The 23,776-nt window shown below is 45.3% G+C and overlaps 1 protein-coding gene across 3 annotated transcripts in view; it reads right to left on the bottom strand.

Moving 5' to 3' along the window:
• Nucleotides 1-23,776, bottom strand: part of NCKIPSD (NCK interacting protein with SH3 domain) — a 103,863-nt gene that overhangs the window by 17,648 nt on the left and 62,439 nt on the right. For all 3 annotated transcript variants that reach the window (XM_075938842.2, XM_075938841.2, XM_075938843.2), the window contains 3 exons: nucleotides 6,177-6,347; nucleotides 4,512-4,598; nucleotides 3,213-3,351 (listed from right to left, as the gene is read on the bottom strand). In XM_075938842.2, coding sequence (XP_075794957.1) covers nucleotides 3,213-3,351; nucleotides 4,512-4,598; nucleotides 6,177-6,347 — 397 coding nt within the window. The remainder of the gene's footprint in view (nucleotides 1-3,212; nucleotides 3,352-4,511; nucleotides 4,599-6,176; nucleotides 6,348-23,776) is intronic.

Genomic DNA, 23,776 nt, shown 5'->3' with positions numbered 1-23,776 from the left:
ACCCAATCCCCATTCATCTGTGCACACCCCAGCCTACAGTTAAGCTCCATAAGGGCTGGCAAGAGTGGCCTGACATTCCTAGGATGACTGGTAGTAGTATATAACTGAGCCTTAACCCAGAATTATAGCACCATTTCTATAATGTCCATCGCCTGGTATCCAGAGGCTGATCAGGCCAATTAGCACTATTTAAACTGGTCAGTTACCTGAAAAGTTTGGGAGCTATGTAGATGGAACTTAAAAAAAAGCCACAAACAAACAAAAAAACCCCACACACTTTAAACCAGTCTTGAAGTCAAAACCCTCCCTCAGAACCGCATAGCTGAAGATACAAAGAAAAGAGAAACAAGTGAAGGGAATAATGGCATAACAGTAAGGCAGCCCAATCTATTACAGACGAGGTCTGTGCTGCAGAGACATGCTATTATGTTTAATATTAGTGGCTGGTTAAATGCTGAGTTGCCCTTAATTCATTTAAATCCTATGGAGGCAGAGGTTTGAAAATCTGTCTTACAGGTCAAAAACAGACTCTGATCAGATCTGAATTTACTACAACCTCTGAACACTCTCTCTTGCATTACAGAGGCCTAGCTAAACAGAGCTTTCCTACCAAAACCAACAGGAAGAGACAAGGCAGGTTTCTGAAGAAAATAAACACATCAAATAGACAGCAATAAGGAGAGAATGGCCCTGACAGCTGGGAAAGCAGAAAGTCCTTGGCAGCGGTGTAGTTCTAATGCATGCAAAGTGCGGCTAGGTTGTACAGTGCATTCAGGAGTCAGGATGAGAAATAAAGCACCCCTTCTGTCCCCAGTTCTAAGGGCACACCATCCTCTGGGTCAGCTGTCAGCCCACCGCTCCACACCACAAAGCTACACAAGTGGAAGTTGCAGATAGACTTTGGAAGCTGCCTGATGCCATTCCTTCCAAGGGCTGAGGGGGCTGCTTTTCACTTGCATTAGGATAAGGACTGATATTCCCGTTATTCCCTCCCAGTTCGGTGTGGTTTTTAGAGTTACATCTGATGCAAAGGAGGACACAAGTCCATTGTTCCATTTTCACACAGCATTCGTTAATGCTTTCCTTTCCTGTGTTGCATCTGGCTGTTCGTACAGAGGCAGGCAAACAGTGACAGCATCCTCGCTTCCTGCACTAAGGGTCATGTTGAGCATGGGCATCGTGTAACACAAGGCAAAAGAGAACCGTGCTCAGCCTGAGCAAGTGAACAAGTTCTCAGGGGAGTTTCCAGCTGTAAGGTTTATTCTTTGGTTTTTCTAAGAGTCAGCAGCCTAGAGGGGCTTGTTAAACACTTTTCTTTGTGTTTGACATGGAAGCACCACCCCTTCCCTTAATTAAACTGTACACATTGGCACATTAGCTTCACATGTCTCCCACTCCTCCTCCTCATTAGGGGCCATCTGGGGGAGTTGTTTTCAACTGTCTAGTTTCAGGTAGTAGATGAGGAATAGTCAGCAGAATAAACGAGCTTAAATTGATTAGCAGTGCTCCTGGAAGAGTATTGAATCCAGTATGTTTGGCACAACCTATAGTGACAGCCCCACACACTAGAGCCAGCCCACTCCTGTCATGGCAGAATATTTTCACTTGCATCCAGATGTCAGCTATACTCCAGCTACACGAGGGATCTGAATTCAGCTGGCCTCCGAGGGGGGAGAACGTGTGTGTTCCCAGGGCGATGGTGCAGATGACCCCAGCTAGCCAGGTTTTCTGTTCATCTTAATGACACGTCATCTTCTCTATCTGGGAGCCAGGAGCACTGCATACATTCAGAATGTGCTCTGCATGGCGCTCAGACAGATACCACCTCACACAGGCTACCTGCATGCACTCCGAGGGACAGGTTCAAGATTTCCACATCCCATTCCTACTGTAACCAGTGCATCTGAAGGTGGGAGACCACCAATTCCAGACTGGCAGTAAGAGTGATGCTATTGTCCCCTTAGCAGCAGTCCCTGACCACTTACTGCAGAGGGAAATCTCATCTTAAGAAGCCAAGAGCATGGAAGAAATACTGACGGTTGCACACCTACAAAAGGGACAACTGCACTGCACAGCGAGAGGGCACTTTTCCCGTAAGAATGCACAAGAAAGGGTTACTGCAGAGGAAGAGTTTACAATTGCTCAAATTCGTATACATGCAGTAATGGGATCAGTTAAAGAAAAGAAGAATGACATGTAGTAGAACTGTCACACTGGGGAGATGTGTCAGGCCCCATCACCTCCACTGCTTGCACTGAAAACATGTCTGGACAAGTGGTGAAGAAGTGTAGCATTGGGAACAATCCTGCATTGACTCCTAGCATTGCAGGAATGGAAGATGGGATTTATTCCCATCTACAGCTTCTTGGCAGAAATACATAAGCAATGGTTGACAGAAATAAACTGAAATTAATTTATGCCACTTCCTGCACAGCCATATATTCAACAATAATGTGAGGTGCAAGAATATAAAATGTTATTGATTGTGCCTTCAAAGGATTAAAAACAAAGCTAATTTTTATAAGGTTTAATCAGTTTGATACTTACTTTAAAACTAGGGGTCTGTACCCTCTGCTCGCTACACTTGCCAAACCCCCCCACCACTCTGGGGATAGGTGTCTGGCAAGGGGATAGGGACGGGGCACGCTGGAAGCAGGGTGTCTGGCCAGAGGAGAGTGGGCAGGAGCGGGCTGGGGATGCAGGGTCTCGGCAGAAGGAGTGAGGGGGCGGCGGGGGAGTCAGGCTTAGATGGCAGAGAGGACCAAGCCCCAGCATCTTCCCCCCAGCAGCACAGCCCCCCAAAGCATGAAGCAGGAGCAGCCCATGCCCAGAGGGAACAGTGCAGAGGCTGGCCACAGCAAGTGGTTGAGGGTGAAGGTGGGCAATGATGGCACGTGGACAACATCATTCTGTCATCTGGCAGGAACTTTTTTTAAATTACACACACACACACACACACACACACACACACACAGAGAGATAGAGACACACACACACACACACACACACACACACACACAGACAGACAGACAGACGGGGAGACACAGATAAGTGCACACATCTCCCTGAGAATACTTAGGGTACACTGAACTGGAAGCTAAGGATGGGCTAGAACTCCCAAACTTGAATTCCCCAGTAGCATATAACCTTTCTAATGGAAAGCCAAGCCCCTAGGGAGTCACATTTAGGCGCAGTCCATAACTACAGCTCACCTTGCGTGTGAGTCTGCATGTCGCGAGCCAGCTCCATGGGAAGGACAGAGTTAACGAGAGTCGAGATAATAGCAGCGTCCAAGTTGCACATTGCTCCAAAGCACTTCAGCAACAGCAGCCGCAATGGCACTCTGTGCTCCTAGAAAGAAAGGAATCTTTCCCATGAGACAAAACCACAACTGAGTGCTCTGTGCCAGACCAAAGCCCATCAGGCAGCTTGCAAATCCACATTTATTGCAACCAGTGCAGGCTCATGAGCAGAAGTCCTAGGCAACCCAAAGCTTCAACATGTTATTAGATATGGCTCAGATATTTCCAATGCACAAGTTGATCTTGCTCCTAAACCAGCTTTTAAAAACTACAAATTTAAAACAACAACAACAACAAAACCCTCATCTTTGTGATGGGATCAGCTACTAATGACTGTACTATCGAGGCCAACAAAGGGTATTTGGCAGCAGTAGCTCACTCTGAAATACCATGCATCTCATCCCATAGTTTGACTGTTGTGATGAGACAGATGAAGAGAGACCTGGCTGTAAGATCCTTATTATGGCTCCACCAAAACCAGGTCCAGATTCACTCTGAATGCCTGTGCCTCTTAGAGGGATGCAGAAATTTCATGACCGTATCCAAGTTCTGGGTGTATACTGAGCGATGTTTTATTAAAAACTAACTGCGCTAAAATTTGCTATGCTGTGGCTGGGGACTAAGGAAGGCTCTCTTATCCATGTCTGAACAAGCCTCGGTAGGGAATGATGCAGAGAAACATTTCCATAGGCACGGAAGACAAACTCCCCACTTCTTCCTCTGAACATCAATTTCCTTCCTCAGTCCCAGGGCTCCTCCTCACTACCCACTTGCCTAATCAGAACTGTTTACTAATGTAGAGCCATGCATCAACTAAGAAAGTAGCAACCATAGCCTGTCAGCATTCCCAAGGCATTCTCGGAAATCCTTCCTTTATATTACAGTAGAGCTGCTACACTTCTGTTCCTTTGTGGGGCTACAGAGAAAACAGCAATCTTTACATTTCCGACTGCTTGCAGGTACAGTTCTAAACACCGCTCCTGAAACTAGACTCGAGTTTCACCTCCCCATCTTCCATGTAAGCTTTACACAACCCACAAGTATAATACACAGTTGTGTAAACACGCAAGAAAGGTTTTCTGAAACTCCGTGTAGTTCAAAGTCCAAACAGGGAAAAGTTTTTCATACATTTCATACTTGTTAACCTTTCTCCTTCAGGTCTACAAGGAAACCTCCAGTAGAAAGTAGGAAGAATGCAATGTCTCTTACCATCTGATAATATGTCACAAGGGACATGACTGATTCAAACTCATTCTTTTTGCACATTTTCTTGCAAATGTCAGGATCTGCATCTGTCTGGAAACACAATTGAACAGGTGAGATTGCTGACATATTGGTGTCTATTAGGAACACAGAAAAGCCCCAACTCTCTCTTCCTATCCTACCAGCTTCTCCATCCCTAGGATTTCAGTCTCGACAACCCAACCACCTTACAAAGAAATTAGGAGGACAATACAAAGACACCTCATGGGGAACCAGCTGCCCTAGAGATGCCATGACAAAAAGTGAACTCCTGGAACTGCCTCAAATTAGCATGCAGTCTCTCTCTATTTTACAGGCCAAAAGCATCGGGAAAAGGTGAACAAAGAAAGGTTTTGAAAAACTGTTTGCGTTGCAGTCGCACCCAGAAGCGCCACTCAGGGCTGGGCTTGTCATGATGAGCTCTGTTTATAGACACACACTGAGCTTGCAATGTATAATCATTTTCGTCACATTTGTATTGGCTTCCTCAAACGTGGAAGATCTCACCCTGCAGAGTTAGAAGGTGGGAGGGGAAACATGGAGGAAGCTGGATTAAGCCCAGGATGAGAAGCTGTATGTTTTACAGCCAGTCTTCACTTCAAAACTTCGTCAACCTAGCTATGCTGCTCAGAGGGCACGAAGGTTTTCACAGCTAAGTGCTGGTCCAGCCCCTAGCTACTGTCTCTGGGAGAGACGGATTGACGACATCAGCAGAAAACCCCTTCCACTGACATAACCACCATCTATGCTAAGGCACAGCTTAAGCACTGTAGTTATGCTGCTTTAGCATCTGCAGCATAAATGTGCCCTTGGAGAAGCAGCTGAAACTCATGGATTAGGACCTTCCCCATTGGCCTTTATACAGGGCTGGAAGCAGTGCTTTTAAATAGCCTCCAGAACACCGGCAGAACCAGGCAATGTTAGCACATTAGGCTAGAACACTGAAATTGTTTGGCCTGGGCATGCTGGCCAGCCAAGCCATGAAAGAAGTTTCCAATGGACTCCTGTTTAACAAACCTCGAAGAGTTTTATCGACCTACTTGTATGCAGAGAGGTTTTGGTGGCTTTAACTTTTTAAAGATGGTTGAACAACATACTTATCACTGTAAAACATGGGTGGAGGAGAATTTTGCACAGTGGATTTAAACATGATTCCTAAGCATTGCAGACCTCAGGCAGACAGAGCATTATTCTGAAGCTTGCAACTTAAGTCCCAGGCTGCAGTACAGCATATATACATACCTACTACAGCACTTGTCTAATATTGGGTATTAATAAACAGCAACATAAGCCCTCAAGCAATTAGTCTAATGGTTTCACTAAGGGATTGTCACAAGGGATGTTAGTGTGGCACAAGCTAATGTATGACACTACAATGCCCCAGCATGCTTCAGCTTAACTCACTGTGTGGACATTGCTTAGTGCAGCATAGCATCCTGCCCTTTCAAGCCACACTCCAGGACTTTTACTGCACCATGGCAGAGACCAAACACCAACTTACTGTGCCACAAGCTAGTGTGCTACTGAGTCACGCCTGGCTTGCCAACCACAAACGCACCACAGAAACAAGCCCGCAGGAAAGAATACGGAGAGAGGAATCCAGCTTCACTAAACCTGCTGAAAGTAACCCACCAGGATATGGAGCAGCTCTTCCAAGTAGCAGCAGATGACGTTTTCATCCTCATATAGTGCCCAGCTGCGCTGCTGAGCATCATCTTTGTGCCTGGCCAGATCTGCAAAGATCACTTCAAGCCGCTGCTCATCATGGCAGATCTGCCCCGAAGGCAGCCCAGAACTCAGATTCTGCAAGAGGACAGAAAAGAAATACCAGTAACAGGGGTCCTGACAGTTAGCCATTTTTTGCAGATTGTTTTCATGGGTATCCTTTGCCTCAGTCCGGGCTTATTCACTTAACTAGCAGCAGATGGGTGGCAAGTTTAAAACACTCCCCCTCACCCACACATTGCTATGTTAGCTTCCCAATACTGTTTTCTGGTTCTCTCTCCCTCCCATTCCTGCAAAGCTAATGCATTTACTGAACCAGTGAGAGGAGGCTGCAGAGGTGCAGTCAGAACCCATCTTTACAGCTCCAAAATCTTGACCACAATGCTGGAAAGGCAGTTTGCTTTCGGAGGGTATAAAAATCACGCTTCCTTCTCATCGGAGCTTCCACTGCAGACACAAGGCTAGACAACACAGCAGCTGGTCGTCTCAGTTGGATCAATGAGAAGCCTAACGCTGGACAGCGCTAACAAACATTCTTACAGCCATGGGAGCACATATCTGGGGGTTGTATGGACTGGAAAATTATAGCTCAGTACATAAAAATAATTCCCTCTCTGTTAAAAGGAAATGGAAGTGCCATATGTCTGCAAAAGAGCATGTTTTGTTGGTGCTTTGGAAGGACAGAGCTGAGTGAAGTAGTTTATCAGCTTCTGCTTGTTTTGACCACTACAATCTGTCAATTTCAAAATATTTAAAGGAAAAAAACAACCCACCACCACACTGGAGGCTCCACCCTGTAGTGCCAGCTTGCTTTCCATTTTTACTTTCCCCACATACAGCAGAGTAATAACACTTTCCTTTCCATCGGAGCAGCTCAACACATTTTAAAAATATTAATTTAACTTCACAACACTCACCTGAGTTCTATTATTCTGAGGGTAAAAATCCAATGCCCTAACAATAAACCCACCTTTTTCTGAGACGCAGATACCAAGCACATAAGTCTATAAGCTCATGGGTGGACATCCTTTGAACTCAACAGGATAAATGCAGATTGCCAGGCCAAGAACAGCAAGAGAAACTGCTCTGATACAGGATTCATACTGTACACCAGCTTGGACAACTGGAGCCAGGTCAATCAGCAGAGTGCACGCTTCTATAAGACCTGGTTTTGACCTACAAAATTGGAAGTTCCACCAGGAGCCTTTGGGATGTGATCCCAGCAATACAGAGCATTTTTCTCAGACTCTGAACTGACAGATTTTCATTATATCCATAAATAACAGATGAGTTCATATTAGTACAGAACTTCAAAAGATATTAAAGTACAGTAAGTGCTAAGTATTAGGGTTACTGCCTTTTGGATTAATCTGTGCAGGAATCAGTTCTCTCAATTTGCTTAGGCTCTGCTTTTCTTTATATAACCAAACGAGATGACAATGCACTGTTTATGCATTTGTATGTAGTCACAAAGATCACCAGGTCTTACTTTCAGTACAGATCTCCTAGATTAACAACAACATGTCTGGTAGGATCTACCATGTCCAAAATACTGCCCATGCACGCACATATAAAACCCCAAGATAGCCAAATCTTTGCCATGAAGGGGCCTGAATTGAAATAAAGAGACAAAGATCAGGGAAAGATTAAACTACTACTGAGACAGGTGGCAGCCCAGCCAACCACAATTTGATGGAATTTCATGTGTTACCTTCTGGGATGAGGCCTACCTGGGTGGTCGACAAATACCTTTGATGTCGGCAGGGGAGCGTCCAGACTATCAAGCTGAGCCGACAAACAGCTGATCAGCTTTGTTTGTCGACTCAGCGCGGCAGCCATGTAAATTTAAATGAAGCGGCAATTATTTAAATCGCCGCTTCATTTTACTATGTCCGGTACCCTAATCTACATGCCTCTTTCGCCAGAGGCATGTAGTCTAGACGTACCCTTAGTCTGTAAATGTAAGTTTAGCCTACATGTTCGCTATAAGCCAACTAGTTTTTGTGACTTTCATGGTAGAAGTGGAGATGGCACCAGTGAAACAGGGGACAGGTAGGGAAGGCACAGCATCAGAAGAGGTAAGAGTAGAAGGGGCAGAGATGAAAGGAAGGGGGTGTACCCAGTGTGCAGCTCTGGCAAGAAGTGGCTGAGCTGCAGCAAAAGCCACCAGAGAGCTAAAGAGTTGGCAGGGACCTGGCTTATGATAGGACAGTACCTGTAAGAAATGCAAGTTCCTTTCACCCCTGAGAAGGGGTAACATTATGTAGTGCCTTGAAGGTCAGAACAAGGAGCTTAAAGTTCATGAAATGGAGGAAGGCATAAAAAGTTCAAATTGGGAGTGACATGGTTAAGTTGATGGGCCACATTGATGAGACAAAAGAACAAAAGAGCATGGTTTACAATAACAACTGCATTGCTTTGTGCCATGGGGGGAGGGGGGGGGGAGATCCTCATGTCATCACTATTTCAATTTGAGAACAATTGATTCTTCATTACATGCATGGTACAATGTGCACCAGGCTCGGACTTCAGAGAGAGACAAGAGAGGATGAGAACTAAACTTACAGGTAGCAGGTTTGAAAAACTAAAGGAAGTATTTATTGACACAATGTACAGTCAACCTGTAGAACTCCTTGTCAGAGGATATTGAAGACCAGGACTTTAACAGGGTTCAAAAAAAATTTACATAGGTCCATCAGTGCTATTAGTCAGGATGGATAGGAATGGTGCCCCTAGCCTCTGTTTGCCAGAACCTGGGAACGGGTGACAAGGGAGAGATCACTTGATTACCTGTTCTATTCATTCCCTCTGGGGCACCTGACATTGACCACAGTCAGAGGACAGAATACTGGGCCAGTTGGACCTTTGCTCTGACCCAGTTTGTCCATTTTCATGTTCTTATGAATCTAGTCAACTTCATTTTTGCCACTTATGCAGCACCTCGGCCAGAAAAACTTTTGAGCAGTAACTCATTAGAAACCAGAGCAGCACAAGTTCATATTAGAAAAGAGAGCAGAAATCTTTTTTTAATATAGTACAAATGCTGCCCAGTTGTCTCAAATCATGGACTTGGAACAAGCTCTTGCCAATGCAGCTGAAACCCAGAAACCCTGAACTGCAAACTTAAGTGCAATGCTTAAGCAGGTTTATTAGAGATACGCTGTTCATAATTTGATTAGTGGCATTTGAGGTATGAATTAGGACTTTTTTTTAAACTACATAATTGAAGCACTGAATCAAAGTGTTCTTGACACTGTTAATTACATGATCTTTGTCAGGCTGAGCTAATGAAGGAGGGAATGAGTTGGTTTAACTTCATCCCAATCCACTGAATACTCCTGAGAAAGGCATTTTGGGACACTGTGGATGGACGAGTGGCCAGCTAGATTACAGGCAGTCCCCGGGTTACGTACAAGATAGGGACTGTAGGTTTGTTCTTAAGTTGAATCTGTATGTAAGTCGGAACTGGCGTCCAGATTCAGCCGCTGCTGAAACTGATTAGTTTCAACAGCGGCTGAATCTGGACGCCAGTTCTGACTTACATACAGATTCAACTTAAGAACCCCAGGCATCCCCAAGTCAGCTGCTGCTGAAACTGATCAGCGGCTGATTCCAGGAAGCCCGGGGCAGGAGCTTCCTGTAGTCAGCCACTGGTCAGTTTCAGCAGCAGCTGACTTGGGGACACCTGGGGCAGAGCAGCTGGGGTGCTGCTGGGTTGGTCCAGTAGTGCCGCCTCTCCTCGGCGCTACTGGACCAACCCAGCAGCACCCAAGCTGCTCTGCCCCAGGCGTCCTGATTCAGCCACTGCTGAAACTGACCAGCAGCGGCTGAATCAGGACGCCTGGGGCAGAGCAGCTGGGGTGCTGCCGGGTTGGTCCAGTGGCATCCAGAGTTGCGCTACGGGATCAACCGGCAGCGCCCCAGCTGCTGTACCACAGGTGTCCGGAGCAAAGCCATGGAGCACGGGGGCAGCGGGACAGCCCAGATGCGCCATGGCTGTCCTGCTGCCCTCGGGCTCCGTGGCTTTGCTCTGCTTTGCTCCCAGTCCCCCTGGTCTGCAGACCAGGGGGACGGGGAGCAAAGCGGCGGAACATGCAGGCAGCAGACAGCCCAGATGCGTCTGGGCTGTCAGCTGGCCGCATGCTCTGCGGCTTTGCTCTGCTCCCCGTCCCCCTGGTCTGCAGACCAGTGGGACGGGGAGCAAAGCAGAGCAAAGCGGCGGAACACGAGGGCAGCAGACAGCCCAGACGTGTCTGGGCTGCCCGCGTGTTCCGCCGCTTTGCTTCCTCTCCCTGGTCTGCTGGAGACCAGGGAGAGGGAGGGCCCCGTTCGTAACTGCGGATCCGACATAAGTCGGATCCGCGTAACTCGGGGACTGCCTGTACTGGCAGGATGTTGAGAGAAGGTGTCTTTCAAAAACAAAGCACAAACTGATTAGAACAAACACACTGAACAGTGATTTAAAAATCACAGAAGGTAGATGGAAGAGACTCCTATACTAATCTCTGCATGTGTAGGTTTGTTTCCTGCAGCACAAACTCAAGAGCTTTGACAAGCCCATTTTCAAGTAGGGATGTAAGAGTTTAACTCAGTGGTCTCCAACCTTTTTACACCCAAGATCACTTTTTAAGTCTCAGAACAGGCGAAGATCTACTGCCCCGCCCCTTCCTTGAAGCCCCGCCCTCTCTATTCTCCTGTCCATCACTTGCTATCCCCAGCCCTTATACACTCTGTTAAACAGTTTATTTTTTAATTATGCAATATATAAAAGTAAAATCACGTTTATAGTTATGAAATAAATGGTCTGTTTTTAATGCATGCTATTTTAATGTCAAATGAAGCATTTACAATTATACATTTTGTTCTCTATTTTGTAAATCTAAAATGAAGTATTGATAATTATATATTTTTTTCTTCCAATAACAAAGTCTCAGTGTGACACCTGTGACTGAACAGTATCTGCCAGTGTCTTGAAGTCTGGGTTGTAGTCTGAGATTGCTAGTCGTATACAGTCCATCAGATGGGCATCTGTGATCCTGCGCTCAGCCTGGGAAGCTTGCTCCAGAACAGCTGGAGCTAGACGCAGCCTCCCTGGGCTGAGTGCAGGGCAGCCGGGCTGGAGGGAAGAGAAGTGGCTGCCCAGCCAGCTGGCCATGGCACTCAGCCAGGGTGCACCAAGCTCCACGTGGGCAGGCTCAGAGGAGAAGCCGCCGATCAGCTGGAGCATGGGGCAGCCTCTTTCAGCTGAAAGCCACAGTCAGCTGGCCAGAGTGTTTCAGCCCTTCCAACCTCCCAGCTCCCACTATTCCTCCCAGCTACTCACCTGTGTTGTTGCTCGGTGAGTAGCTGCTCCTCAAATGAGGAAATCTAATGTAAATGTACTGAGCAGGCGCGCAGTTCAGAGAGGGCTCAAGAGCTACTCTTAGAGCCCCTGAGATCTACCGGTAGATCGCAATCTACTGATTGGTGACCACGGGTTTAACTGGTTAACTAATAAGCTGATGGTTATACTCTCACAGGGCTGGGCAGACTGCAAGGCCAGCAGAGCCTGAAGCCTTTGGGGCTGGGAACCTGTTTAATAATGTAACTGATGGAACTGTAATCGGTTACAGGGTTAGTATTTTTTAACCCTTTTTACACCTTTATTTTCAAGTGCCCCAAGTGATCGAGCTTCATTAGGAGACTATTCTACATCCAAGGGGCAGCCTCTGTGAAGGGGCTAACTGGGGCCAGTATCTCTTAGTAGGTGTCCAGAAATAAGCAGGTCTGCTCAGCACAGAGCTCAGTTGGAATGCCTTTTTACACTGTCTACTTGTTTTTGATGATTAAACTCATGTTCTTCTTAGTCTCAACACTCAAATCTCTGCCTTTACAACCCCCCCGCCACAGGCCTTCCAACTGCAATGAACATCAAGCAGTAATGGACTTGAATGAGATTAATCTACTAACAACTATAGTGAGCCGTCTTAATGTAATCTCAGCACCATTCTCATCTCTCCCAACCCCAGGGCCAGGTCTCTGCTTATTAAGCAGCTTGGCAGCTATTACAGCCTTACGGACACGCTGCAGGATCATTTCCAGGAATCAGGCTGTTCCTTGGGAAGGCAACAGACACCTTCAGTGAGTGGACGGAACCATTTTCGTAATTTGCTTGGCATTTGTTTGTTGTTTTTAACAAAACAGCTGGTCCCCTCTGAAAGCCAGGAGAACTGCACACTGCTGCAGGGCTCTTATTTCTGCTTAACAGAACGTGATTATTTTCAGGAGCTTCTCTTGCCACTGCATCCCCACTGCTAACAGATTGTTGATTCTGGTCTGCAAACTCGGCTGCAGAGCGACAATGCTGTTCTTCCCACTGCTTCCTCCTCTTTTTGTTCCTTTTCTATTCCCCCTTCTCCTCAAGCCACCAGTTCTGGAGAATCAAGGGTGTTTTGAGTATCAACATCCTCCCAGAGATGCCCGTCCAGATCAGCAGTTAGCAACAGCAGCTCCAAGAGGAGACAAAAGAGACTCTTCTGCATTTCACATTGTGCTGCTGTAAATAAAGGCTGGAGGGCAGCTTTTCTTACAAGAGGGGGCTAACCCCCTTCAACAAATAGCAGAGAAGAGCTGGTCTCCTCGACAGCTCTCCCCACGAGACTCTAGTACAGATTAACAGAGACACTTAATTTAATTTATTGAGCCAAACTCTCCAGGATAACCCTCTGAACACGTGACACTTTCATTTAGGAGCAAAATCTTGCTCCCTGGCTGGGCATGTCAATTAAAGAAATCTTCACTGAAAATATAATCCTGTTAGAGAGCAGGATAGTTCTACAGAGAGGCAGAGTCTGGTGTGTACAGATGTTCACGCACGTCACAGGAAGAGAGCAGTTGGTTGGCTTTTGACCACCACATTAGCTACGCTTCAGTAGCATCTTCCAGACTTCGCCTATCAGGTATTCCAGCCATCTGTAGGCCTCCTGAGCCCTCAATTTTGAAAATATGCATGACGTCTCTCAGTGAGGTATTACAGGAACCTCATTTGGTCTGAGGCTAGAGCAAAGCTGATGTACAAGTGCCTCCCAATCACTGATCCTCCTGAACTCCCCACACTTCCAAAGGAGCCAGGGAATGAGTCTCTCTCAGCTGGGAAGAGATAAATGTGCAGAGTGGGAGAAATTTTCCAACAAGACAAAAATGTCATCGGACTTAGGCAACACAATTACAGAAGGAAACTGAGTTCAGTGCAAAGGGCAGATTGCTTCCAGGAGCAACAGTACTGGGCAAAGGTGGAGCAACATTTGGACAAGTGAACAATGAGATCTGTCATGGTTAGTTACAGAAAGAAAGGAGCAAAGTTCACATACATGCATGAAATGCATCACAAACCAGAGCCAGCAAGAATCCACAGGATATTAATGGATTTACATGCTGGTCCCTGTGACCTAGAGACCTCTTGGTATTAACCTACAGGGTGCGCAGTGTTATGGGGATCCCCTCTTGGTCTCTAAAGTTTGTCAGATGACAATGGCAAGGTCTCCACTGAAAGCCTGTTTCACACTGTTCATCATAATCATTGGTAAAGGTATGTGTGGATACTATACAAGGAGTTCTGTACATACACTGAAAATTATGCTGTGTCTTTATGCCAGCTGGTGGAGGGTACTCAGTTTATAAGTGAAGACAATGGATGATTAGACCTACAGTAAAACATGGCAAGAGTGAACTCTCATGGGATTTAGCAAAAGGGATTATGTCTAAGAGGTGGTGTCGTTGCAATGTTTTGCACACCACAGCATGGTGATAGTCCGCAAATAGTCACAAATAGTCACTATGACAAGTGGTCTCTTTTCAGAGGTGATTTCTACAAAAGGTTTTACCATGTATCTGGGGGTGCAGAAGAACATACTGGTCTCTAGGTGAAGGGAGACAAGCAGCCAGTTGGCTTGCTTTACAAACAGAGCACCACAGCTAGTCTTGCTGTTTTATGCTGGAAGAGAAACTTTGGGTGAGCTAATCTTTATGAGACAGGCAAGTATTTTGTTACTTAACATTTTTGCTGGAGCCTAAAATTAAGAACCCATTTGTTTCCATTAATTCTACTGACTTCCTCTTCAATCTCTATTTTATATTTTCTCTATAAACAAATCTAAGTGCTGTAAGATGGAAGCAAGAGATGATCCTAAAATGCAACTAGAAAACTGAGGCATTCCATTCGTTTGGGAACAGCAGACTGGTGAATTCTGAGTGTGTCCAGGGGAGCAGGGTCTCTCACTCCTGGGGTTAGCTTGGAGGGCTCAGGCTCAGCGCTTGCCATTTCTGACATGTGCAGGCTATCTCCAAACAGGGCTCTAATGTAGTCTGGCGTCTCAGACCAGCTCGCTGATATTTTGGTTTGACCCAATGCTTTCTAACACGGCTTGTGCCAATCCAGTTACAGTTGGAACTCCTTTGACCAAAGCAGAGCTTACATTACAGGTCAATAGCTTTATAGCTTGATGATAATGGGCATGCAGATGGAGCCTTACTCCTGTGTCATAAATGGACCTTTGTGTCACTGCAATTTAACAGGAGACAGAGATTTAACTTCTTCTAGAAGAAAATATCTCACACATCAGAAACAAAATTTAAATTACTCATGCATCAGAGAAGGCTCTAAGGTAACTAAATCCCACAGATAGCTTGGTGAGACTTTTCAACGTGCAGCTGTTCAAAAAAGTCAACAAAACACTAGGATGCATAAGAAATGGCATGAAGAAAAATAAGGTAATGTCATTGTGTAATTTAATGATGCAGGCTCATCTGGAATATGGAGTGCAGTACTGGTCACTCCAGCTAAAAAAAAAATATTGCAGAATTAGAGAGAGCTCAGAGAAGGGCAATGAGAACGATTAGGGACTCAGAAAAACTCACTGGAAGAAGAGAGAAGATCGCAATTGTTTGCCTTAGAAAGAAGTTGAATAATAGGAGACATGATAAAAGTACATAAAATAATGAATTGTCAGGAGACGGCATATCAGGAGCTTCTGTTCTTGTAGTGACAGGGAGAACAAGGAGATATTAAATGAAATTAAAAAGGTATCACATTCAAAACCGACAAAAGGAAACAGTTTCACACGATGTGTAGGCAGACTATGTAACTAGCTGTCACATAATATGATAAATTACAGAAACATAAGGGCGGAAGGGACCCTTGAGGAGTCATCAAGTTCAGCCCTCTACTCTGAGACAGGACCAAGGAAATCTAGACTATCCCTGACAGGTGTCTGTCCAATCTGTCCTTAAAACACCCCCAAAGTTGGGGATTCCACAATCTCCCTCAGACGCCTATTCCAGAGCTTAACTACATTTACAATTAGAAAGTTTTTCCTAAATGATCCCGTGTTGCAGATAAGAAGTCCTACCTTCAGTGGACATGGAGAACAATTAATCACAATCCCCTTTATAACAGCCCTTAACATAGGTAAAGACTGTTCTGTATCCCTCTCTCTGATCTTTTCGCAAGACTAAACATACCCAGGTTTTTTGGTTTTTTTTTTATTCTAAACAGTCAGGTTTTTGAAATCTTATTTTTGCTGTTCTCCTCTGGACTCTCTCCAATAGATCTCTTTCCTAAAGCATGCTGCTGAGAACTAGACACAGTACATGTTGAACTTCTCTAGTCCAGCACCTTCAGAACATGACCAATGCTGAACCAGAGAATTTGCCGGACCACAGGAGGTCAACATTGTTTAGCAACATCACCAAACACTTTCACTGTTTACTGAGCTCTTAGAAGACATTTAGAAGTAAATTAGAGCTAATAGCACAGAACACTGAAAACCAGGACTGGTGGCTGGAAACCAACTTTATGGGACCACAGGAAACTTAGCCTGATTTCCATTTTTCACGAGTATGGCCAACTAAAATCATGCTGAATCACAAATATTACTGAACCAGAGAAGATGGTCAACCTGTACTCCAGCTGAGACCTCACCAGCGTTGAATGGAGTACAACAAAAACCTCTAGGCTACGACTACACTGGCCCCTTCTCCAGAAGAGGCATGATAATTTACAACTTTGGAATAGGGAAATCTGCGGGGAATTTAAATATCCCCCGCGGGATTTAAATATCCCCCGCGGGATTTAAATAAACATGGCCACCACCGCTTTTTTCCCGGCTTGGGGAAAAGCCGGAAAAGAGCGTCTAGACTGGCGCGATCCTCCGGAATAAAGCCCTTTTCCGGAGAATCTCTTATTCCTACTTCGAATAGGAGATCCTCTGGAAAAGGGCTTTATTCCGGAAGATCGCGCCAGTCTAGACGCTCTTTTCCGGCTTTTCCCCAAGCCAGAAAAAAGTGGCGGCCATGTTTATTTAAATCCCCACGGATTTCCCTATTCCAAAGTTGTAAATTAGCATGCCTCTTCCGGAGAAGGGGCCAGTGTAGACGTAGCCCTAGTGTATAACTCATAATACTCCTGTTCATACATTCCAGATCATCATTAGTCACTTTTGCAAATACACCACATTGTTGGCTCACATTCTATTAATTACAACTCCCAGATCCTTGTCAGCGATACTCTCACCTAGCCAGTTATTCTCCTTTTTGAAATTTGTTCATTTGATTTGTCCTTGCTACATGTATTACCTTACATTTGGTCCTTATCAAATTTAATTGTGTTGATTTCAGACCCATTTTTCAATTTGTCAAGGTCATTTTGAATTCCAATCTTGTCCTCCAAGAATTTGAATGCCTGCCAGCATGGCATAATCTACAAATTTTATAAGCATATTCTCCACTTCATTATCCAAGTCATTAATGAAAACATTGAATAATATTCAGATCCAGAACTAGCCCATGCAACACTCCAGTAGACACACCCTCCCACTTTGACAGTGAGCTATTGGTAACTACTATGAGTACAGTGTTGCGGCCAGTGATGCACCCATCCTGTGGTAATTTCATAGACCACATTTCTCGGGTTTGCTTACAAGACTGTAATGTGAGACAGCATAGAAAGTCTTACTAAAAGGGCAAGAACTTTACAACATCTAAAAAAGGGACTAGTGTACATTTATCTAGCTAACAAGAATAACCGGAATTGTTTGAAAGGGTATTAAACATCATGCTTCAGGCTTTAAACCAGGGATGGGGGACCTCAGGTCTGTTAGCCAGATGCGGCCCCTGGCTTGCCCGGATCCAGCCACCAAGGCTCAGGACCCCTCCTCCCCCCCAACACTGGGGAGCCTGCGCTGGCACTCCAGCCTCCCTGCTGCCCCACCCCAGGGCAGAAACACACAAAATCTATTAGGCTGAGCCCCTCCCCCCCCCCCCTCGTCCCCGCAAGGCTCTGGTGTGGGAGGGGAACGTGGGGAGTGTCTTTCTTCTTCTTAGTCGGCGGTCATGTCAGTGAGGGGTTTATTTTTTTCCTTCTCACTTGTGAGAGGCCCCCCAACTAATTTTTCTGTGGGTCACAGAATCATAGAACACTAGAACTGGAAGGGACCTTGAGAGGTCATCAAGTCCAGTCCCCTGCCTTCACAGCAGGACCCAGTACCAGACCATCCCTGATAGATATCTATCTAACCTGCTCTTATCTCCAGAGATGGAGATTCCACAATCTCCCTAGGCAATTTATTTCAGTGTTTAACCACCCTGACAGGAAGTTTTTCCTAATGTCCAACCTAAACCTCCCTTGCTGCAGTTTAAGCCCATTGCTTGTCGTCCTATCCTCAGAGGCCAAGGAGAACAATTTTTCTCCCTTCTCCTTGTGATAATCTTTTAGATATCTGAAAACCATTATGTCCCCTCTCAGTCTTCTCCTTTCCAAACTAAACGAGCCCAGTTCTTTCAGTCTTCCTTCATAGGTCATGTTTTCTAGACCAGTGTTTCTCAACCTTTTTTTTGAATCAAATACCCCTTTAAAATAAATTACAAGTACCCCCAGTACCTACAGTTTCCAGACAAATTTTTTCTACCATTGCAACACATTTGTTTAACACCTTAATCATAATTGCCTATAGGCAATAAACTTGCCATAGTACTTATGATTGTGCAAAAAGGATAAATAAAAAAAGTTAGGTGAACATAAAATAAGTCCAATTTTTTTATTCATATATACAGGCAGTCCCCGAGTTACGCGGATCTGACTTACGTCGGATCCGCAGATACGAACGGGGATTTTCTCGCCCCGCAGGACTGGAGCGGCGGGACACCTGGTCCCGCCGCCCGCCTCCTCCGGGGCAAGAAAAGCTGCTCCCCGTCTCCCTGGTCTGCTGCGGGAGCCAGCAGACCAGGGAGATGCTGAGCAAAGCCGCGCAGGACCCGGGGCCGGACCTGCGGCGCTTCCAGCTGATCTGGAAGCGCCACGGGTCCGGCCCCGGGTCCTGCACCGCTTTGCTCAGCGTCTCTCTGGTCTGCTGGGGGGGACGCAGCTAGTGCCCCCCTCAGCAGACCAGGGAGATGTGGAGCAAAGCCTGGGGCCTGTGGTAGAGCAGGTGGGGCGCTGCCGGTTGGTCCCACAGCACTGCTCCTTGGCGCTACTGGACCAACCCGGCAGCACCCCAGCTACTCTGCCCCAGGAGTCCTGATTCAGCCGCTGCTGATCAGTTTCAGCAGTGGCTGAATCAGGACGCCTGGGGCAGAGCAGCTGGGGTGCTGCTGGGTTGGTCCAGTAGCGTCGAGGAGCGGCCGCGCTACTGGACCAACCCAGCAGCACCCGAGCTGCTCTGCCCCAGGCGTCCCCAAGTTAGCCGCTGCTGAAACTGACCAGCGGCTGACTACAGGAAGCCCGAGGCAGAGTTGCTCTGCCCCGGGGTTCCTGGAATCAGCTGCTGATCAGTTTCAGCAGCAGCTGACTTGGGGACGCCTGGGGTTCTTAAGTTGAATCTGTATGTAAGTCAGAACTGGTGTCCAGATTCAGCGGCTGAATCTGGATGCCAGTTCCGACTTGCATACAGATTCAACTTAAGAACAAACCTACAGTCCCTATCTTGTACGTAACCCGGGGACTGCCTGTACACACATACACACGTGCATATATTTGTATACAAATATAAATGAACAGCGATCAATAAAATTACAAGAAAATTATAATTAATATAATGCAAAATTTGAGCTTGTTTGGATTAAACCAATTTTTCAAACCTAGGTTTCAAAATGCTGATGGCCATAATTAAACAGTTTTCTGGAGACATACGATTTCATAATTTAGTTTTTAATTCAGTCATAGCCAAAAACTTGCCTCACATAAATAGGCTAATGGGAGGAATTCTGAGAGAGCTGTGTTATTCTATTTATATTCACTTTTCATTTTCTGCCTGAACACAGCAATGTTGCCAAGTCCCATGCATTGCATCTTTAGTACACTATCAGTAGAAAGCTCAAAAAGTTGCTCCTTTATTTCTTTTGAAATCTCTGCTCTCAATAGCATTTTCATCAAACAGATTCAAAATCCAAAGCTTCTGCCTGTGTTCAGCTTCATCAAAGCTTGGAAATATCGTTCAAAATTTAATTCCAAATTTGTCAAAATGTTCCTTTATTGATGTTTTGACATTCATCCAAAATAATTTCATTTTCCCCACAAAATTCCGAAATATTGAAATGACACAAAATTTCCAAATAAAGCATTATTTTTCCAGAATGCTAATATTTTTCTTGAATGATTGTACTTTATCATGGAAGATTAAGATATTTGTATGAAAACCTTGTAACTGTAGGTTCAGGTTACTGATTTTATCAAATATGTCACAAAGGCAGGCTAATCTGCAAATCCATAATTAGTCTTCAAAATTTTGTACTAAATTGAATTTGATTTCGGTGAGAAAAACTGCAACTTCAGCCTTTAGCTCAAATAGATGGTTGAGCAGTTTTCCATGCAACAACTATCGAATACTGGCATGAAGTAATACAGTATTATGTTCAGATCCCATAACATGGCACAGTGATAAAAAAAAGATGTAAATTTAGAGCCTGTGACTTTATGAGGTTAACTGTCTTCACTGCAATCTCTAGCACAGAGTTTAAAACTTCATTCAGCTGTTTTAAAGCCAATGCTTCTGCGAATGATATGAGTACGCTTTATTAAAGAGTTTATAGTTTTTAAATCGAGCAATAAAACCATTTTGTCGACTACCATTGCTGCTGCTCCATATGTACACACAGATACGTACCACTCCCATGATAATCCGTGTTTCAAAATCTGTTCATTTAACCAGTTAAAAATGTCTTCTGTTGTTTTAGGTCAAAGTCTTTACAGTAGTATTATTTGCTCGCATTCCTTTTTCGTCTTCATCGTCAATGTAGCAAACACCGTTAATTATTTTCAATTGGAAATATCTGTTGATTCAAGTTGTAAAGCAAACTGTTTCTTCTGAATAATTTTTTCAGTAATTTGTTTTATGATGTCTTCTGCCACTTCGTCAATTCTTTTTATTGTATCATTCGAATGTGGGATATTTTAAATTTTGACAACTTCTATTTCACTATACATAATTTTTTCATAGCAGCACTAGATATATTGATACCTTCACATTTTCTTGTAAAATATTCAATGGATTTATCTTTTAATGTAGGATGCTTTGTATTAAGGTGTCATTTCAACAGAGACAGTTTCATACAGTGGTTAGATAAAGTTTCACAGCAAATCATGCAAAGGGAGTATACTTCTGTTTGTAGTAAACCTGAATTTAAGATATTCGGAATTGTTTTTCTTATCTCAGAAGAATTTCCACTTCCACCACCTGCTGTGTGGTTCTCTCACTACTGGTTTTCCCACCTCAAATGTTTCTGACACTGTTTCTGATGTACTACCTTCCTCCAAATCTGCAGTTTTATTCTTTGTTTTCACAAGAAAATCGGTCCATTTTAAATCCAAAACTAAAATTGTACTAATAGCAATTTTATCACTTACTTCAGATAGCAACAAGCGTAATATTCAACTGTTTACATCCATCCACTATGAATGCTGGCAGTTACTGATGCTACCTAGTAGCGAGACATGCCAAAGATGAACGAAGTTTGCCAATAACATACCACTCATCACCACTTGGCCGATTCCGTACCTCCATCTAACCTCGTCTGTATTACATACAAATCCATTACCAGAACTACTTGACCTACTTGAGGCTGTGTTTATTAGAAGCAAAATGGCTGCACCTATATACATTTTGTGTAACGTGTAACATCTCAACATTATCCAAGGCGATGGCAGCATAGGGAGCCACCGTTAAACATCGCAAAATTCAAACAGTCAAACGTCACCATATAGTAAACAAATGCACTTGATTGTGTTGCCCTAAACACAATAGTAAAATGGTCTTCCGGCAAAGAACTGTAAGGTGGAGGCGCATATCCCTCTACTCAATACAGCTAAGGGATTGAAGAAGTTCATGGATTCAACCAAGGTTTGCCGATTGATAACATACCCCAAGTGGGCAATGCAATTTTTGGGTGTAAAAAGTACATAAATAATAAAGCGCTGTAAAACTTAATACAAAAATTCAGTTTTCTCCAGACTTCCGTTGTGTTGACATACTCTCCCACTTCTCTCTAGTATCCTTAAGGGTACTCGTACCACTGGTTGAGAAACACTGCTCTAGACCTTTAATCATTCTTGTTGCTCATCTCTGGACTGTCTCCAATTTCTCCACATCTTTCTTCAAATGTGGTGCCCAGAACTGGACACAATACTCCAATTGAGGCCTAATCAGTGCAGAGTAAAGTGGAAGAATGACTTCTTATATAATTTCTGTTAATGCATCCCAGAATCATGTTTGCTTTTTTTGCAACAGCATCACACGGTTGACTCATTTAGCTTGTGGTACACTACGACTCCTAGATCCCTTTCTGCAGTATTCCTTCCTAGACAGTGACTTCCCATTCTGTATGTGTGAAACCGATTGTTCATTCCTAAGTGGAGTACTTTGCATTCAGCGGGGCCTGATCCAAAAGAAGTTCTCCACCCCTGGTTTAAACCAATGTTAAACTCTGGAGACCAGGCTAAGCACTAATATAGGAGGCAGACTGTCCCCCTCTCCCAGGGCTGGGCTACTGCGTCTCACAGCTTCCATTGGCCAAGAACGGTGAACCATGGTCACGGGGAGCTCCAAATGGTCCTACTTGCAGAATCTCAGATAAATAAAGTGTCTGTCGACCCAGGTGAACCCCCTGGCTACTTATTGCCCACCCTTGTCCTACCCACTGGGATTCTCACACCTTCTATGCAAATATATGGTTCTAGCAACCATCAGAGACAGGACACTGGATGAGAAGTGGACACTGGATGAGAAGTCTTCTGGTCAGATGTGGCAATTCCTACACTCCTGAAGATTTCACACAGTAATCAAGGGAGTTGGAGCTTTATCCCATTACATCTTGTTCACTCTCAGGGCCTGAGTGCTAAATATGATTTGTAAGGACACACCTATGAGTTCTTTGTTTAGTCTAGTTTCAGATTATTCAAGCAGTGCAGCACCTGGACTGGTTATCCCATATATTTTATATGGTATATACACATTTGTGTGTCTGATATTCAGCCCAATAAATCCTCAGACCAACTCCTGACATTCCTGAGATATTTGTGTTACTCTTTCCTCCCTCCACATGGGAAATATGGCCCTGGAATCAGAGGCCAGAGCTGAATGCAAGCTCATATCTGACTTTTCTGTGTGCTACTGCCTAACTCCAAACCCTACAGCTCCTAAAAGCCTGATACGTTAGTGCTTATTGTAACCCTTTGGCTGTGATCAGTTTTCAATTAACATAACGGGGTTCCTATGCATGCCAATTTCAATACATTTTTCAAAACAAACATTTCAGCAAATACTTTTGTAAGCACAAGATTTTCATTTCCCTCATTCTCATCACCTATTAATTGTGTAATTCATTAAAAAAGAAGGCAAGAACAAGAGAAGAGTGACCATACCTTAGGCCAGGCATGTCCAAAGTCCGACCCGCGGGCCAATTGCGGCCCGTGTCCCGGTTTAATATGGCCCCACAGGTAATTTGGTAATATCTATCTTTTATGGCCCCTGTGGCGAGACGTGCTCCCCCAGCCCGTCTCTCGCCTCTTGCCCGCCCCAGTCTCAGTCCTGTAAAGTCCGCCGGGGGAGGGTAGCTCCCTTCTCTGGTCCTTGAGTCTCGGGGCCCCCTGCGCTCCGCCTGAGTATCCTGGCTGTCGGGCTCGGAACGCCCTCACCCGAGCTCGGCCCTTCCCGGCCCTTGGGCGTCCAGTCCGGCCAGCCTCACTCCATCCCGCTGGGCCCGCTCAGCCGTCCCGTTTCCGCCGCCCTCTGGGTCGGCCTGCCGTGCTCCCCGGTTCGGGGTCGCGTCCCCCGGCCGCTGCCCCCCTGGAGCTGCCTGTGGGGAGAGGAAGAACTCCGCCCGCCTTCACCCCTGCTTCCTCCCCCTCTCCTGGCTCCCCAGCGCTCTTTTGAACTGGTGCGCCCAGTGCACCGCTTCCGGCCACGCCGCCGCCCGTGGCCTCCGTGGTCCTAGAGCCTGCCCTGTAGGGCACATCCGCAGCTCCGCTCCCCAGCTCGGCT

The sequence above is a fragment of the Pelodiscus sinensis genome, chromosome 11, assembly GCF_052426305.1.
Source record: "Pelodiscus sinensis isolate ZL-2025 chromosome 11, ASM5242630v1, whole genome shotgun sequence".
NCBI lineage: Eukaryota > Metazoa > Chordata > Testudines > Trionychidae > Pelodiscus > Pelodiscus sinensis.
Note: the sequence above shows the minus strand (reverse complement) of the source record. Positions and strands in the feature narration are given on the sequence as shown.